At 36.8% G+C, this 17,762-nt stretch overlaps 1 protein-coding gene across 1 annotated transcript; it reads left to right on the top strand.

The window, feature by feature from the left end:
• Positions 1 to 1,383: 1,383 nt before the first annotated feature.
• Positions 1,384 to 17,759, top strand: LOC115442738 (ubiquitin carboxyl-terminal hydrolase 3). The gene is made up of 10 exons (XM_030167886.2): positions 1,384 to 1,655; positions 2,689 to 2,833; positions 5,019 to 5,313; positions 5,479 to 5,823; positions 7,344 to 7,492; positions 12,956 to 13,073; positions 13,567 to 13,698; positions 14,070 to 14,212; positions 14,446 to 14,592; positions 15,450 to 17,759. Exons 1-10 carry the CDS (start codon positions 1,565 to 1,567, stop codon positions 15,610 to 15,612), a joined length of 1,728 nt encoding a protein of 575 aa, XP_030023746.2. The 5' UTR covers positions 1,384 to 1,564; the 3' UTR covers positions 15,613 to 17,759.
• The last annotated feature ends 3 nt before the right edge of the window (positions 17,760 to 17,762 follow it).

The following is a 17,762-nucleotide window of genomic DNA, read 5'->3' as shown; positions in this document are numbered from 1 at the left end:
TGAACTTCGAATAATGAGTGGCAAACTCATGAAAATCTAATAGGATTTTGATCATTCTTTTTGTTATGTTCGGTATTGGAGCTATCTTCAACATACCAGTATAATAAAAATATTTATGTTTGAAGTTGTATCTCGAAGATGCAGCAGGAAGTTCCTCTACATGAAGTAGGATGACTAGGTACTTTTGATTCTTGTTGCATTGGGCTTATTTTATCATGATGTATTTTATAAGTAATAAAAAAAACTTAAAACTTTTTAACAAAGCAAAAGCCGACTCCAAAACCATTACAATATGCAAGATATTATGTTGCTTGTGTATGTAAGGTTTCTTTTATTTTGTGTTCATAATGGTTATATGAGTCGGTTTTTCTTTAGTCAAAAAGTTTTAGACGCATTGTTTTCTTAGGTATTTCATAATTGGACAAGCGTGCACAATGGTGAATACACTCGACAAGCTATACGATCATTCATCACATACTTACCTACTAACTTCTAACTTACTAGTAAGACAACATAATTTAGGGTAGGTATAGTACTCGGCAGTAAATATTATTCATCAAGTTCTAGAAACATACCATACTCGACATTCGGCAAAGAAAAAAACGTACATTGGCTTTAAAAAGAGATAATCCGTACTTTCGAGTTCATACAGCGTAGTTTCCTTGAATTATACTTATGTAACGTTTTAAAGTATATATATATTGTATGTACATACTCAGCCATAAATGGCGAAACGAATTTAATAAGCAAACGACCGATCTTTTTATTCTACAAAAGTACACATTGGCCCAGCAAGTTTTTATTTCAGGAAAAGATGCTAATTCGCAAACAAGCTTGTTATTAGATCAACATGCAATTAATATTGATTTTATTCAAACTAAACACTTTTATAATCACCATCCCTAACCGTCGCGTCACCACCTAGGCTACCATCATAGTTTCTGATTGCGGACCTGGGCCACAGGCTGTGCTACAGCATACTACAACATTTCATACCATCCTGGGTTCTGATAAAGATTTCTTTGCATCGAAAACTCTATTTTACGCACCATGCGCCTCTTCCTAGTATCGCCGCATCACGCATGTGAAATGTGAATTGTGAAAATACGAAGTGCGCGAAAATGATGCCGGAAATACGTTGTGTTTCGGATACGATTTTAGAAAATATTACGCTAAGTTATAAAATTGGGATTTATACCTTATACCAATTTTAACATACTTCTTAAACAATTATTAACATTAAAACGTATCTACGTTACTAAATTATAATTTAAAACAATTCTATGGATTTTATTTAATTAGTAAGTACACAACACATTAACGTCGGTAGGATATTCGAACGGAATACAAATGTTTTTCCTGGTCATGCGTTCTCGCTCACACTTTAATCTTCGACCAATAAAAAAATGCGAATAAATATGTCGCTCTCGTTCGTTTCGGGCTTGCTTGCTGCAAAAGTAACCGAGCTTGATTGAGGTAGTCGTGATAATAATCTATTCTCTTATTTTATTTTCAATGAATTAATTTGCGCCATCGCCGCTACGTTCGTATCATATTATGAAGAATGGAATGCACACATTTGTTAGATAACGTCAAGTTGGTGGATCCTATCAACTTTGAGGACAGCACGATCACAAAGAACTTCAATTGTTCAGGTAAATAAAGCTCTTTAATCATATGCAACAAGCCATAGGTATAAATTCGTTATAGGTAATGCTTCAAAGACGCCACATTGCATTCACAAGGGGAGGTTAGTTTAGAAAAATCAATACAGCAAACTTTAATAATCAGCTGTTCACGGGGCGCGCGGGGGACGGGGGCGCGGCATGGGTGACCGTGACTGACTGTGTTGCGTGATGCGTTTGTTACTTTGACATGATGGGCAAAATGATGCTAACCACAGTTCGCAGCGCTATTTAATAACTTGTAAAATAATAGACCGCCGCAGGGAATGTAGGCATAGAATTAGGCGACCGCTCAACCGCAACTACACGATGCCAATAACCTGACGGCCGACGTTAATAATTTCTATAAACATCAAACAAACTGAGTCATTGAACAAATCCCATAACGATTTCCTGCTAATTCGCTTCTGCGTAGTAGATATATTTAGGATGTGCGGTTACTATAAATTTATCAAGTCAGTATCTGTAACGCGTAGATAGGTACGGCCCAGATACCAGGGCATCAGAATTAGGTGTAAGATTGTAGGCCAAACAAGGGCAACCACCTTTATTCATAGCACAATTGGCATCAACTTTATACTGTAATAAGCAATATTTTTATATACTTATAGTTCACCATAGTATAGGTAGCTGAGGAATGTAAAAAACCTGAAATACCCACATTTTTATGTTTCCTAAAAAGTATGCACATTAAAATCTATTATTATTATTATATTTAGCCAATTATTTGTGCCAGTTTATTGTAATTAGTTACTTATACATATATTTTTGGAATGCTCATGTATTTTCTATAAAACCTAGCTTTTTCCATTATAAATGGTAACAGTTCTTAGCTACAGTAACTAAAATATGAGACTGTGAACTTTGCTGGCACATTTGAGGAAATAATGAGCTTGCATTGTTACATAATCATTTGAAATGTTTACTAATGATGACAAATATTAATTGCAAATAATAACTCAAAGTAATCACTAAATACACAATATGATATTTATTTACACAGAATGTGCAGTGTCGGACCAGAACTGGCTGTGTTTGCAGTGTGGGGCTGTGAACTGTGGCCGATATGTCAATGGCCATGCCAAACAACATGCGGAATCCCTTGACCATCAGCTGTGCATCAGTTGTGATGTTTATTCTGTTTATTGGTGAGATAATTTTGCTAATTCTTTAAGTTATGGATGATCAGTTACCCACATATATGGTATAGCTATTTAATCCATATACATTAATGACTGTATAAAAACTAAATATCTGTTTTCAGATACAGACTTATTAGTCCAATATCATACTGACTATTTTAAATACTTTTTGGGTTTTTAATGAGTGTGTCCGATAAATTGTGATTCATTTAATTCATTTGTTTACATAATTGGTTGACAAATGATAGGCATTGAAAAACTGTGATATAGCATGATATGCATTGATAGTATGTAAACTCAGATAATGCTTGTTTGAAGTAATAAAACAATATATTATATTTAGTATTTATTACATAAAGATTTATAACTTTGTAATGCTTGTTTTTTTTGCATTAGGAAGTAAGTAATGTAAGGAATGTTTACCTTATTTTATTTCCTTTATCTATTTCTCTTTGCCACCAGTACCATGTTATGGACTTACCACTGTATATTGTTAAAGTTTTATTTATAAGATAAATAAATAATAATACAAGCCCTGTGTTATATACTTTCCAACTGCTGGGCCCGTGACTCTACTACTAATGAGAGTGATTATGCCTTATTCTAATAAGCTGAGCTAGTCAGTTGGTAGACTTCATATACCGAAATTCTAATATAAAATTCTTAGGTAAGTAGGTTTTCCCGCAACCTCTTCCATTACCATTAAATTGAGTTACAATTGAAATATACGAATAACTTTGAAAAGCCAGATGTGTGTGCCTTGGATTTTGAACCTGTGAACCTTTGACTTAGCTGTCCGTTCCTAGACTATTGTGCACTGTTTTAAATTAGTTGGGTATTTTTTATTAAGTAGGGAAGAGTAATATGGCTTCAAAGTAAAGCAGGCATTTTATGTCTGTCCAATTTATATTAGTACTTTAACCCGCAAGCTTTAAAAAATATTTAACATTTATGCTATACATTTTGACTTCATATCCATTCTTGTCGCAAGATTGGTTGTTAATATCGGGTTTTCGATATTAAAACATTTTGCCAGTGGTCGTATAATTTATTATCATAGGAAGAGACTTGTATTGTCATGAAAGACGTGTGCGCTTATTATATCGTTATTGTAAGGTGTCTTGAACATCCTGTTACGGAATCCATTTGACACGCCTCAAGGAAACTGTATTATAACTGAGCTATTATCATTTCGACGTCATCTAACAGCGGTATTCAGAATAATTTGCGTATTTTTAAGTATACATGCTCATCAAAGTGACCCCACTGCACTTGATGGTTAAGTAGGGTCGATATCGAATGGCGAGAATCGCCACTCGAACACAATTATGTCGGCCACTATGACGGGTTTAAAAGCTTGTGTATGGTGGTCACTATCCGGGCGTATACAAATTTCTACCAACGTAGCACTATTTTCAATTTTAGGGTAGACGTATGTGTTGTGGATCGATAAATTCACGATTCGATACCTAGGTCGTATAACTTGCTCTTCACTTATAATAATAATAGCAGCTCTGTATGTACTGTTCCACTGCTGGGCCCGGGCACCTCTACTACTGAACGGGATGAGGCTTAAGTCCATCAACGTGGCGTAGTGCGGATTGGTAGACTTCACACACCTTCAAAATTTCGATAATTCACGAAGAATACACACATCATTTTAGAAAAGTTCGAGGTGTGTGCCCTTAGGATTTGAACCTGCGGACATTCGCCTCGATATTCCGTTCCTCAACCAACTAGGCTATCGCCGCTGTGTGCACTTATCTAACTAGATTTTCTGGGGACTAGTTTTTTCGGTAAAAGTTGGCGTCTTGCAGGTGATTGTTAAACATTTTTGAATAAGTGTGTTGCGCTAACTTTGAAATGGCGTAAGGATAGGTGTAAAATGTATTTTAAGCTGATGGGAGGACGCCAGATCTTACTCCCGACTTAATATCTTTTATATGGTAAAAAAACTGTCACAGTTGGGTTGCTTGTTCCGAAATTTGCCGGTACGATCCTGGTAATGGTTGATGGGCGAAACGTCTGCCGTTTGGTCTACATTATATTAAAACTGCGTTGTATTTAGCCTCAGGACTCTTAGTCATTTTGGCGTTGCATTATTGCATAATGAAAAGAAATTAATGATATTCCATTTGTCTATTTTTAACTTAATTTACATACGTACTTACAAATAACCGTAAATTTTCAGTTACAAATGTGACGATTACGTATCAAACGACTTGGAATACCAGACCATAGACAAAATACGGCAGAGTATTATGAGAACGAGGCAAGTGAGTGACAATGAAAATATAGAGCCATGTGACAACAGCAAGGATGGCAGTGAAGGTGGAAACAGTTGCGTGTCCAGCACGTCGAATGTGGAAAAAGTGGCGAGCAATGCAGATGCCATACTAGCGGTCACACCCAGCAGCTCTTGCGGCGATCTCACCAATACACTGTCTCCGGATGTAGCTGAGAGTAAAACATCGAAAAGTATTAAGGTAATGTGAAATTGTAATCTGCTGTAAAATATAATTAGTATTATTATTGATTGACACTTTCGTGTGCTCAAAAGAATCTAAAATTCCGCTAATAGGCACACATTATCTCATTGGAGATATTATTCATTTCATCTAGATAGTAAGTGGAAGATTTCTTCGTTACAGAACTCGGAAGAGCCCGTTAGAAGTTTAAGACCTCGATCAAGAAAAAGAACTCATTCGGACGACAGTAGCTCTACAGAAAACACATCACAAACGTCTAGAAAAGAGAAGAAAACGTCACCGGTTAACGGAAAGAGAGAAAAGAAAATTGTAGGATTAAAAAATTTAGGCAACACATGCTTTATGAATGCCGTGTTGCAGAGTCTGAACAATATACAGGAATTTAGTTGCTATTTCAATCAGTTGCCGTCGTTAGAGCTGAAGGCCAATGGACGGAAGGTGTACCACTCGAGGAGTTACACGCGGCAGGAGATGCATGACGTCGTCATGGCCGAAGAACTTAGGAAGGTCAGTGTTGTTACAGTAGTCACTTGGTGTATTTAATCTATCTATACTTCTATATAAAACTGAAGAGTTTGTGTGTTTTTTTAATGCAATAGTCTCAGGAACTGCTGGTAAAAATTTAAAAGTGTTTTGGTGTTAAATAGCCAATTTATAGAGATAGGCTATAGATTATATTACAACATCACGCTATTACGAATAGGAGCGGATCATCAATGAAAAATGTTGCAAAAACGGTGAAATTTATTTCTTTTGAGAGCTTCCGTTGCGTACGATGAGTAAATGGGTAAAGTTACGCAACTAATATACATAACGGTATTGTTTCCATTAAAAAGTAAAAAATATATATAAAAATTCCCGCAGCATCTGTTTGCCTGCCTGAACGCGATAAACACAAAACTACCTAACGTATTTCGGTTAAATTTGGTATGGAGATAGTTTGAGATCCTGGGATGAACACCTGCTCTACTACTTTATATCCTGGGAAAGAATTTAGCGGTACTTGTACCTCGGAAAACCCTTTCACGCGGGCGATGTCGCAAGCAAAAGGTAGTTCTAAACATATATGGTTTTCGTGTTCACAATTAAAATGCGCAGTAAATGTAATCGGCGATTTGTGTACCTTTGGATACTGCGTAATATATTCGCCTTATGAATCGAAGTCAACAAGAGGAGTTTACTAAATTCGTCGTAAATTATTTAACTTTACAAACATGCACGGAAATATCGATTCAATTGCCCGCGTACACTCAACTGACAATTCCCAATAAAGAGAGACGATTAGCAGCGCTTTATCAATGGAAACCAACGTTACGCGCATTTATATAAGGTTTTATTTACATTAGTAATACGCCGAGGACGAGCGTGGACAATATAGTAACAGCATATTTACATATTTATAAAAAAAAAATAAGATGCGGACACGCCTTTTACGCATCAAGACCGGTACATTTTGGTTGCCAATAATACAATATGGCCAGTACCTTTTTTAGATAATTCACACTACAAGACGATCGACGAGGCACTAATATGCATTTTTATGTTTCTATAATAAGTACCCTAAGGAGAAACACAGTTATATAATATCAGCCATGTATTAACTGTCCCATTGCTGGGCACGGGCCTCCTCCACTACTGAGAGGGATTAGGCCGTACTCCACCACGATGGCCTAGTGCGTATTAGTAGACTTCACACACCTTCAAAATTCATATAGATAACTTCTTAGATATGCAGGTTTCCTCAAGATGTTTTTCTTCACCATTAAAGTAAGCGATAATTCACAAAAAATACACATATAATTTTAGAAAAGTCAGAGGTGTGCGCCCTTGGGATTTGAACCTGCGGACATTCGTCTCGGCTTCCGTTTCAAACGTAACTAGGCTATCGCCGCTTGGTAACAACGAAAAACAGTTCCTTCTTTTTAATTAGGTTTCGACCATTTGAACTTATTCATAATTTACGAAAATATATATTTCCTGTACTTCAAGGTGTAAGAAAATATTTAATTCCTGTATATCCATTTCAGGTGTTGATAAATCTGAACACAGGCGGGTGTGGGTCGAAAGGCGCCATATCGCCGGAGTGTTTGTTCCTGGTCATATGGAAAGTGGTGCCCAGATTTCGCGGTTACCAACAGCAGGACGCGCATGAGTTCCTGCGTTACATGTTGGACAGGTAAATATCGTACTTATTGCTAACATAATTAAGCTCATTTCACATGGACTACTTTCACGTAAGGTACAGTCAGCCTCAAATAAATGGTGTATGCAGGAAAAGACTAAAAATAATAGAAAATGTTATTCATATTTACAAAATAAATTGTATAGCATGTCTATACAATTAGATATAAACATATAGATAGATATATTTAACCCGGCGAGCGTGTGGCGGGGTATATCATACCCCCCATGTTAATTACTGGCGTATATTTTTTGTGCCTGACTTTCAAACTTATAGTCTCTTTGAGTAGCTGGAGTTACAGGGTTGCGGAAGGTAATAATGGCGTGATCACAGTGTCGCGGCAACCTGAATTCGAGTTACACGCTTGCAAACTGAGTTCGGGACGTGATACCCCGCCTCATAGCTGGTGTGACAAAAACTAACATTGCTTTTTCTGCTATTTTAACTTATTTTCTTAGTTTAATTGTAGATTTTAATAGAAAATGGATGTTGAAAATAAAAAAATACAACTTCGGTCCATGATAGAAGATGTACTTACTAGAACAGGGTTTCGCAAACTTTTATTTAGTGCGGACCGCTAATGCCACCTTATGCGAACTTTTTTGCGACCAAAGTCGTAATGTTTGGGGTGATGTTGTTCAGTTGGATTCTTAAATCTGTTTTTACTAGCAGTTTACTTCTGTATTTATTTTTTAGATATACAAGAGTGCAAAAGCGTGCACTTTATAGTTTTTCTTTTAATTTTTATTTTACTTGCGGATCCCCTGAGAGGAGCCCACGGGCCCTCAGGGGTCCTATGTTTCGTGAAAATCAGGGCAAAGACACTAAATGGACCGATTTCATCCGTAATTTAGGCTTGGCTTTAGTTTACGAACACCTGAAGATGTGAAATGACAAAAAATATATATTCCGATTTATATACGTCAGAGAATTTCTTCCCAGATCAACGAATCACTTTCATCGACTCAAAATGTTCCTGGTCATTTTATTAGATGTAGAGATTGCCCCAACAAAAATAATCATAAGACAAAATACTCATGAACAAGCTGATGAAAGGCTATTAGTGTGGAGCATGCAACGTTTTTTTGCAAAAACTGCACAGATTTTATCTCCAGTTCCTAAGATGTTCCTAAAATTTTTTGTAATTTTTTTTTAGTTTATAAAGAAAATTATTTCATATTCTATCATACGATTAAGTTTTTTTTTATCATATTACTGGTTTTACTTTAGTTCCTTTTAGTTTTTAATTAAGAGACTGAAAGTGTTTGTTTGAAATTCAAAGTGACATTTCCATCGAGGTAAAAAAAAATATTTTTTTTAAAATGGCGCGATTGTTTTTGTTGGAGATTGTAACCTTCGTCGTGACTTATTATTTTTTATATGTTCTATTTTTAGAACTAATTGTATTTTGTTTGCCATAGTTACTTCTCTTTAGTCCGAAATAAACACTCGTGTCAATAACATCTTTTTTAGGAAATAGTAATAGTCTGAAAATGTCACATGAATCTGGAGATGTTTCGAGTGTGAAAAATTCCCCGTCGTCGAGCTCATCTTTTACATTTTCATGTTTGAGGAATAAAGATGGATATCCTACATGGAAATTTAAGATGCGCAATTACCTTATGCATGAGGATCTGTGGGAAACAATCGGTGGATACCCAAATGGAGACACAACCCCTGCCTCTACAAAGGTACGCAAAGACGCAAAGGCATTAGCAAAGATATGCTTATCAGTAGAAGGTGCAGCGATAACCCATATAAGATGTACGAAAACTGCATCTGAGGCATGGACTTGTTTGCAAAAAGCCTTTGAAGATAAGGGAATAGGACGAAGATTATTTTTGGAGCGTAGACTGTACAGGTTGAGTCTATCAGAGTTCAAAAATATTGAACTATATATTAACGCAGTTATGTCAACCGCACAGGATCTTGCGGATATTGATGTAGTCATAGAGGACAAGTCTATTGCTGCAATACTTTTGGGAGGTCTAACTCCAAGGTATGAACCTCTCATTATGGCTTTAGAAAATTGTAATGTAGACGTGACTACAGAGTTGGTGAAAACAAAACTGCTTAATGAAATGTCCAAAAATGTGGCTACGTCATTAGACTCTGTTTTTCATGCGAAGAAGAAGCCTAAGTCAATGAATAAGAATATAGTTTGTTATGAGTGCAAGACACCTGGACATAAGAGACCAGACTGTCCACAGAGAAACAAGAAGGAGAAAGGCAATGCGGTAAATACCAATGATACGATATTTACAAGTCTTAATACTTCTGGAAACCCAAGAAAGGACATAATTTATGTAGATTCAGGTTGTACTAGACACATGACTTCTAGACGGGACTGGTTTCAGAATATCTCGATACAGAATCAAGGTACTGTTACTGTCGCAAATGGAGAACAGATTAAGTGCTGCGGAATTGGAAATATTTCAATAAACACGCCCGAGAACGTGGTCAACAATATTAGTGATGTTGCTTATATACCAGATTTGAAAGCTAGTTTGTTATCTGTATATAAAACTGTTGAAAAGGGTTTTATTTGTGTTTTTGATAAAAATGGATGTAACTTTTATAAATCTGATACTTTTAATTTTACAGGTGAATCTGTTGCTCATGCCTCGCCCTGTGGTGGTCTGTACGTTTTAGATGGTACTGTAAATGTTTCCGAGAATGTGGCGGATAATTTTTTGACACAAGATGTGCACTCTGGTTGTCAGGATAGTTATCAAATATGGCATAAGAGGTTAGGACATTTGTGTCGTATAGGCATGAACCAACTGAAAAATCACAAGGTAGGTATAAAGTATACAGGAGTAGATAAAACTAGTTGTATCGCTTGCGTGGAAGGTAAACAAGCAAGAAAACCTTTCAAAAGTTAGCGATTAATAACGCTACTTACCCCTTGGAACTGATCCATATGGATTTGATGGGACCGGTGTCTACAACTTCTTTTCAAGGAAATAGATATATGTTGACAATAGTAGACGATTATACGCGAAAAGTGTTTGCTTATTTTATTTCTTCTAAAACAGAAGTCAAAGATATATTTTGTGTGTTTCAATGTTTTGTTGAAAATCAGTTAGATAAAACAATTAAAGCAATTAGGACTGATGGAGGTAAGGAGTTCGTGAATAAAGAGTTTGTTGATTATCTTGCTTCAAAAGGTATTGAACATCAAACAACGACGCCTTATAGTCCTCAGCAAGTTGGAGTAGCGGAACGCACCCATCGTTCGGTTACAAGAAAAAGGCAAGAACGTTGCTAGCTGAAAGTTCACTACCGAAAGCATTCTGGGAAGATGCATTCCAAGTTGCCATTTACCTTAAGAATAGGTCTCCTCATCGAGCCTTAGGTGGACAAATTCCTTATGACAAATGGTATGGACGAAAAGGTGATCTTAGCCATCTAAAAGTATTTGGTTGTAGAGCTCTAGTCCATATACCTTCGTGTCACAGGAAGAAATTAGATGTCAAGGCACAGGAAGCAATTTTCGTCGGTTATTCTGAAAATCCAGGCACTTATATTTTTAGGGACCCTGCTAACCCACGAAAAGTTATTATATCCAGAGATGCAACCTTTTATGAAAATTGCTTTACAGCGCTAAAGCAGAAGCAATCTGAGTCTGTCGCACAGTCAGAATCTATATTGTTATTTGATGAGCAAAAATAGATTGAGTCTGAGTTTGATCATGACTGTCAATTCTATGACTGTGATGAGAATATCAGCCCGGCGGCTGAAGCAACTTTACCAGTAAATCTAGAAAGTGCAAAAGAGTCAGTGACTCTGGAAGAGCGAGAGTCTCTCAGTGACTTAAGGCTGCCTAGTGTGGAAGAAGTGACAGCGAATTTGGAACAGGAATCGCACCCTGAGCGCAGATACCCTTCCAGAGACAGAAAACCAACAAATTTTTATAAAGCTTACAATACATCAATGGTAGATTCTAATGAACCTACGACATATTACGAAGCTACTCATGCCGATGATGCTGATAAGTGGCAACATGCTATGGTTGATGAGTATAGTTCGTTAAGGAAACTCCATACATGGAATTTAGTAGATAGACCTAACAAAAAGGTTATACCACGTAAATGGATTTACAAAATTAAACTACCAAACTCTATGGTAAAGAACTTATGATATTGGGAATCTTTGTTGATGACATAATAGTCTTCTTTAAATCTAATTTGACATTTGACACTGTCAAGAATTTGAATTTTTGAGAAGATTTGTCGAGATATTTTTCATTAACCCGTCATGACTTGTCAAAATTTTATTTTCAAATATGTACAGGTAGCTGAATGTTTGCCGCCAAACATTGACAGCTACGCGTGTGACGGAAAAATAACCTTATTATGTAGTATATAAGGTTATAATCCCGTGACACACGCAAATGTCATGTAGCTGTCTTGGCTCGCCGGCGAGCCACGAGAGACCAAGAGTTAAAAGATCTCTGAATTATATTCTTTCTATATTAGAAAAGTTTAATATGAAGGAGTGTAAGACCGTGGATACTCCATTAGTTTAAAATAATATGGCAAGAAGAACGGATGGTCAAGTCATAAGAATGAAGAACCATTTAAAGGGTTTTTGTGACGCAGACTGGGCATACTGTCCAATCGACAGAAGGTCATACACCGGTTATGTTTACAAGTTAAGTGGAGGTCCAGTATCATGGGAGTCCAAGAAGCAACCTACTGTTGCGTTAAGTTCGGCCGAGTCAGAATATATGGCATTAGCGTCTGCCACGAAGGAAGCGTGTTACTTACGTCGGTTTATATACGAGATAACAGGTATACTTTGTTCAGTTAACTTAGCTTCTGACAGCCAAAGTGCCATTAATCTTGTTCGAAATCCTGTACACCACAGCAGGACGAAGCATATAGATACTAGGTTTCACTTTATTAGGGAAAAGGTATCTAATAATATTGTTAAGTTAGAATATATAAAAAGTAACGATATGCCTGCTGATGTACTAACGAAGGCCCTCGGGACCTCTAGCACACAAACGATGTGTAGTTAACTTAGGTTTAGAAACTTAATTATTTTATTTGTTTTGTTTCTGTCACAACTGCGATTAAGGGCGGCTGTTGGAGATTGTAACCTTCGTCGTGACTTATTATTTTTTTATATGTTCTATTTTTAGAACTAATTGTATTTTGTTTGCCATAGTTACTTCTCTTTAGTCCGAAATAAACACTCGTGTCAATAACATCTTTTTACTAACTTTATTTAATTACTAAGAACATATACCATATTTACAACAGTTTTATTTCCAATGCGTTATGATAGTATTGTCTTATTATACCAAAAAATAAATAGTATAATACTTCTTCAGAAACAAGTTTTATAGCTAATTTTTTAAGGGGTATGTCATACCCCGCCACATACTCCTTGTTACATTTTTTCACCTCATGCTCGCCGGGTTAAGTATATGGTTTTTTTTTATTTTAGGTTACACACAGAACTGTTACAACTGTTGCCGCCGGATAAGTCGGAGAGTGGTTTCGTTCCAAGAGCTCCTTCGGCGTCAATAGTTACTGCCGTTTTCGGAGGAACATTACAGAGCGAGGTATGTCAACAATGACCATTAATTTTTAGAGTCAAATAATTTAGGAAAAACTTACGTATTTCTTTTGCTTTTGTGACGCGTGAATAACTCAAATTAATATCGTCAACAATCATTTAGAAAGAATTTTAATTAATTCAGAGTTTATTTATTTCAATTGTATATTTATGGTGTGTCCACGTGTATTGAAGCCAGGTCTGTGAGCGCTAACACATTGCCAGTTTGTTCTTTTATTTTATTATTTTCGGAAAACTTACAGCTAGATTAAACAATATTAAAGGTACACATAAATACAAGAAGGCCATTTAAAAGCTTTTACAAATAAAGTACAAGAGTTATGGGGTCGTTAGAACAAATATACACAAACATTAGAAAGTATCATATCTTAAAGTAATTTATAGAGCCTGATTTGCCAATCATCAGAGAAAAGTTAAGACTTTGGCAATGTGTATGCGAGTGTGCAGTGTGCAGGTGTGAGTGCGGGTGTCGTGCGCAGGTGCGGTGCCTGGCGTGCGGCACGGAGAGCAAGAAGTTCGACCCGTTCCTCGACCTGTCGCTGGAGCTGCCGGACGCGGGCCGCCACGACGCGCCCGTGCCGCTGCACGACTGCCTCGCCAGCTTCGTGCAGGTAACTGCTACCCCCACTTCCTCCTCCCAAGCAATCCTTTTGTATTCAATCTCCACACCAAATGCACGCCCTTCGGGGGGAGACATACCTCTTGGTTTCGAATACAAATTGAGACCTATGAGAGCCCATGAACATTTCCTGGTGTTCTCTTCTCTGCCTATCCTGAGAGAGTTCCTTTTTCTCCCACTACACTTCCCTTCTCCTGATATCCCGTCCCAACTTTCCTCCAAGCCCCTGCAATCGCTATTCGGGGGGATCCTAGTTAGGGATACCCAATGAACTTCATCCTGTGTAGTATTTATTATTACTTCATCTTTTGAGAGTATGTGGTGGTTTTAACTCGGCCATTCAAATATAATATATTTTCACAGGTGGAAGAATTGGCCGACACGGAGCGTTACTTCTGCAGCAGTTGTAAATGCAAACAGAAGTCGACTAAGCAGTTTTGGATACGCAGATTACCCAACGTTTTGTGTCTACATCTCAAGAGATTCCGGTGGCACAATTACTTTAGGTAATTGTTATACAATTACTTAACAATAATAATAATAGAAAGTAGTGTGGCGTCATTTTCCTTATGTTAAACATTTTTTATTATCTTTAACAAGGTAAGCAATTTAACATTGTTAGAGAGGAACTTAATAAATCCTGAAGCGTCCTCAATGTGGTGAATCTTTAATATCTATTTTTTTTCTTCTGGTAATACGATTAAGCTGGTAAATGATTGTGATCCTGTATGGTCATCAGGACTAAAGTGGACACGTCGATCTCGTTCCCGCTGCGGTCGCTGGACATGTCGCGGTTCGTGCTGGCCAACGTGCCCGACACGCGCCGCTCCGGCCGCGGCAACCAGCTCTACGACCTCGCCGCCGTCATCGTGCACCACGGCTCCGGGTTAGTATACCGCGCCATGTACCATCAATATAGCAAGGAGAATAGCTCGCACACTTAGAACTAAGGTGAATTAAATAAAAAAAGTTTTTTTTTATGTCTTCATTTAAGAAGCTTGGTCGTTATTTCACGACTATGTCGCTCCATATGTCCACTTTTACTACTAACTTACCAAACTTTTAACTTGTAACTTTGTGCCTACTAACTTTTGATGAAATCAAAATATTTTTTAAATAAAGCCTTAGCCTCTTCTGATACAGGAACCGATAAAAAACTATTTATGCTACCCACATTAAGGTGACTTAACTTAAAAAAAGATGATTTGTGGGAAACTAATAAAAAAGTTTTGAAAACAATATAGAAAGCAAGGATGTGGGCGGTCGACGAAAGTGAAAATGTTTGTTTTTATAATTTTGTCTTTTTCTAGTCATAGGGTTATAGAGCATGCTTTGGAAGATGGTTTTATAACAAAATCAGAAATTATATAAATGTTGAGTTAGGTCACTTTAGTTCTAAGGGTGCGAGGTGTTCATGGTAAGATTGGTAAATTAATCAATTTTGTATTATAAGCATTTGTACGTAAGTACTCTGAGTTGGTTAAGGTGTTTTAGAGATTACCATGGCAAGATGAATAAAAAAGTTAAATGCCTGTCTATGTTTCCATGTGGGAAGTAAATGAGTTTTATTTTTTTATTTGATTGTAAAAGATATATATTTTAGTGATTATTTGTATTGATAAGCATAAATTTTATTTAATTGTATGGACTTAATTTAATGATCATATTTTATGTAATTGATGACACTAAATACTAATCCTTGGTAGTGGATGGACATATGTTTTGATACGTCTGTGTCCCCAGCGCCGGCTCGGGCCACTACACGGCGTTCGCGATCAACGAGGAGCAGTGGTTCCACTTCAACGACCAGACGGTGCGCGCGGCCGACGCGGGCGCCGTGGCGGCCTGCAAGCCCTACATCCTCTTCTACATCCGCCGCGAGCTGGCGCTGCCGCCCGCCTCGTGACCCGCCCGCGTCGAGGGCGAGCGCGGTACTGCTGTAAGGCGAGCCGTTGCCAACATCAGAAAGTCATCAGGGCTTGGTGCCAACCTCAGAAGCAGATGCGCTGTTGTCCGGCTCTTCACTGTCGACTCTGGCTGGAGCCTCTGCCGGTCGTACTCCTCTGACCGGCACTACGTTGGCTCGAAACACTTCATGGATTCCTCAAAACTTACCGACACGAGAGGACTAATTATGATGACTATGATCACCTGTATTAGTGGAATGTAGCGTCTCAGATAATTTAAAAACGTAGTTACGTGAAATATTATGAGGCAATTACGTGGTCACAAGATAAAATATATATTATGTTCTATTATATGTTTAATGTTGTCGAAAATTTATATAACATTGCTACTTATAATTACTTCTCTATTACGAGTTCGTTGGGAAGGCTATGTGAATGTCTTCACAGCAACTCTTACAAGCGTGCGACGTTCACTAACCGTTCCAGTCGCATATCTGATCTCATAAAAGGTGACCTAACCCGCAATGTAATGTGAACTTTCAACATTCTCCTATAGATAGGCTATAATTCGTTCTTTTGAAAATCGTTAAATTTGTTTGCAACCATACTCTTTAAAACTTTTTTAATCTACTTGATAAAGATTTGCATAAAATTTACTGGAAATACAAGTTTCCATAGATTAGTATACAGAACAGGGAATACAATAAACGCGAATCCCATGCTCTGATATAATCTTTGTATAATAAATAATCACCGTAGAAACTGTTTTATTTGGTGATATCGGCATTTTAGGACCTTTGGTCCAACTTGTTCCACTATACCATAGATAGTCACAAATTTGTAGTCATTTCATGGCTCCAGAAAAAAAAATACTGAGCAGGTAGTATATCGATAAATTATGAAATAGATATATTAATGCATTCATTAGAACAATTTGAATTTTGGGCATTTACTATAGGAACAATCTAATTTATTACTACTGCTACTATACTCGTGAAAGATTTTAAAATAACTTTAGTATGATGCCATAGACAAGAATCAGGTTTAAAAAAAAATGTGGCAAGAGAAACTTGGAATATGAAATCAGACTAAGATCATTCCTAGGCTTACAATTGAGCGGGTCTCAATGATTTTGTGTTTGTGTGTGTTGAAATTATTCCATACAGGTCGCTTCGATATACTTAACATTTTTGGCTTCGTTTTCAACTATTTATATAAAAATAAATAAATGTTATAAATTAAAATAATTTTAAGGAAATCGGCGTCTGTTGCTCATTAAAAACTATGTACCTTTCCATAGCATATTCGTAGCACAATATTAAAAAGTTGTAAGCATGAATATATTAAAAATAGTTAACTTATTGAACGAATCATTTAAATTAAATGCATATATAAATAAAATATACAAAGTGTGAAAGACAACAGTTATGAATGTCGTATAATGTTTAGGTAAAGCGCGATAATGTATTTGCAACGGGTAACGAGGTGTCATGCCATATAATGCATTTCACTTAATATAAGCCATAATGAAACTGGGATTTAGTTTGTTCTCGTTTACACAACTGCATACTCAACATTCCCGTGTTTGTTTTCTTTGAGTAAAATTAGCGAAACAAATCATTTGTACACACATCGGTGTTTTTAATTTGTACTGAGCTGTTCAACGGATAATATTTTTCTAGTTAGCGATCGATTATTCGGTTCTAACAGGCCGGCAGAATTGTGTCGTCTGCCGAGGTGTAATCATCTCTCGTCAGTCGCCATTATATTGGACCCCACTCGATTTACCATCAGGTTCAAAGGGTTCATTTTGCCGTGTACTTTTAAAAAATCAACCATAAGTTGACTAAGCTGCAGATTTGTGTGTGCGTGTGTAAGTAACACTCCACATTACAAATAATTTGTTTCGCTAATATTACTATACTGCCCCGCTGTATAGTAATAGTAGCGGCGGGACTTAGCTGACCGTTTTGTGTAAAACAATGTGATAGTATAATTTGTGTATGTACATAAACTGCTGATGATTTGTGTCGTGAATGTTCTCTTTGCTAAGTACCTTATTTGAATAGCAGGTTTATTTTGTGTAAGTACTTCAATTACTGGAAGTTTAAGTGATTGAATTTAATAAATTCGCCAATTTAAACCATTA

The sequence above is a fragment of the Manduca sexta genome, chromosome 8 (genome assembly GCF_014839805.1).
Source record: "Manduca sexta isolate Smith_Timp_Sample1 chromosome 8, JHU_Msex_v1.0, whole genome shotgun sequence".
NCBI lineage: Eukaryota > Metazoa > Arthropoda > Insecta > Lepidoptera > Sphingidae > Manduca > Manduca sexta.
The sequence above is the reverse complement of the archived record's forward strand: the minus strand, read 5'-3'. Positions and strand labels throughout refer to the sequence as shown.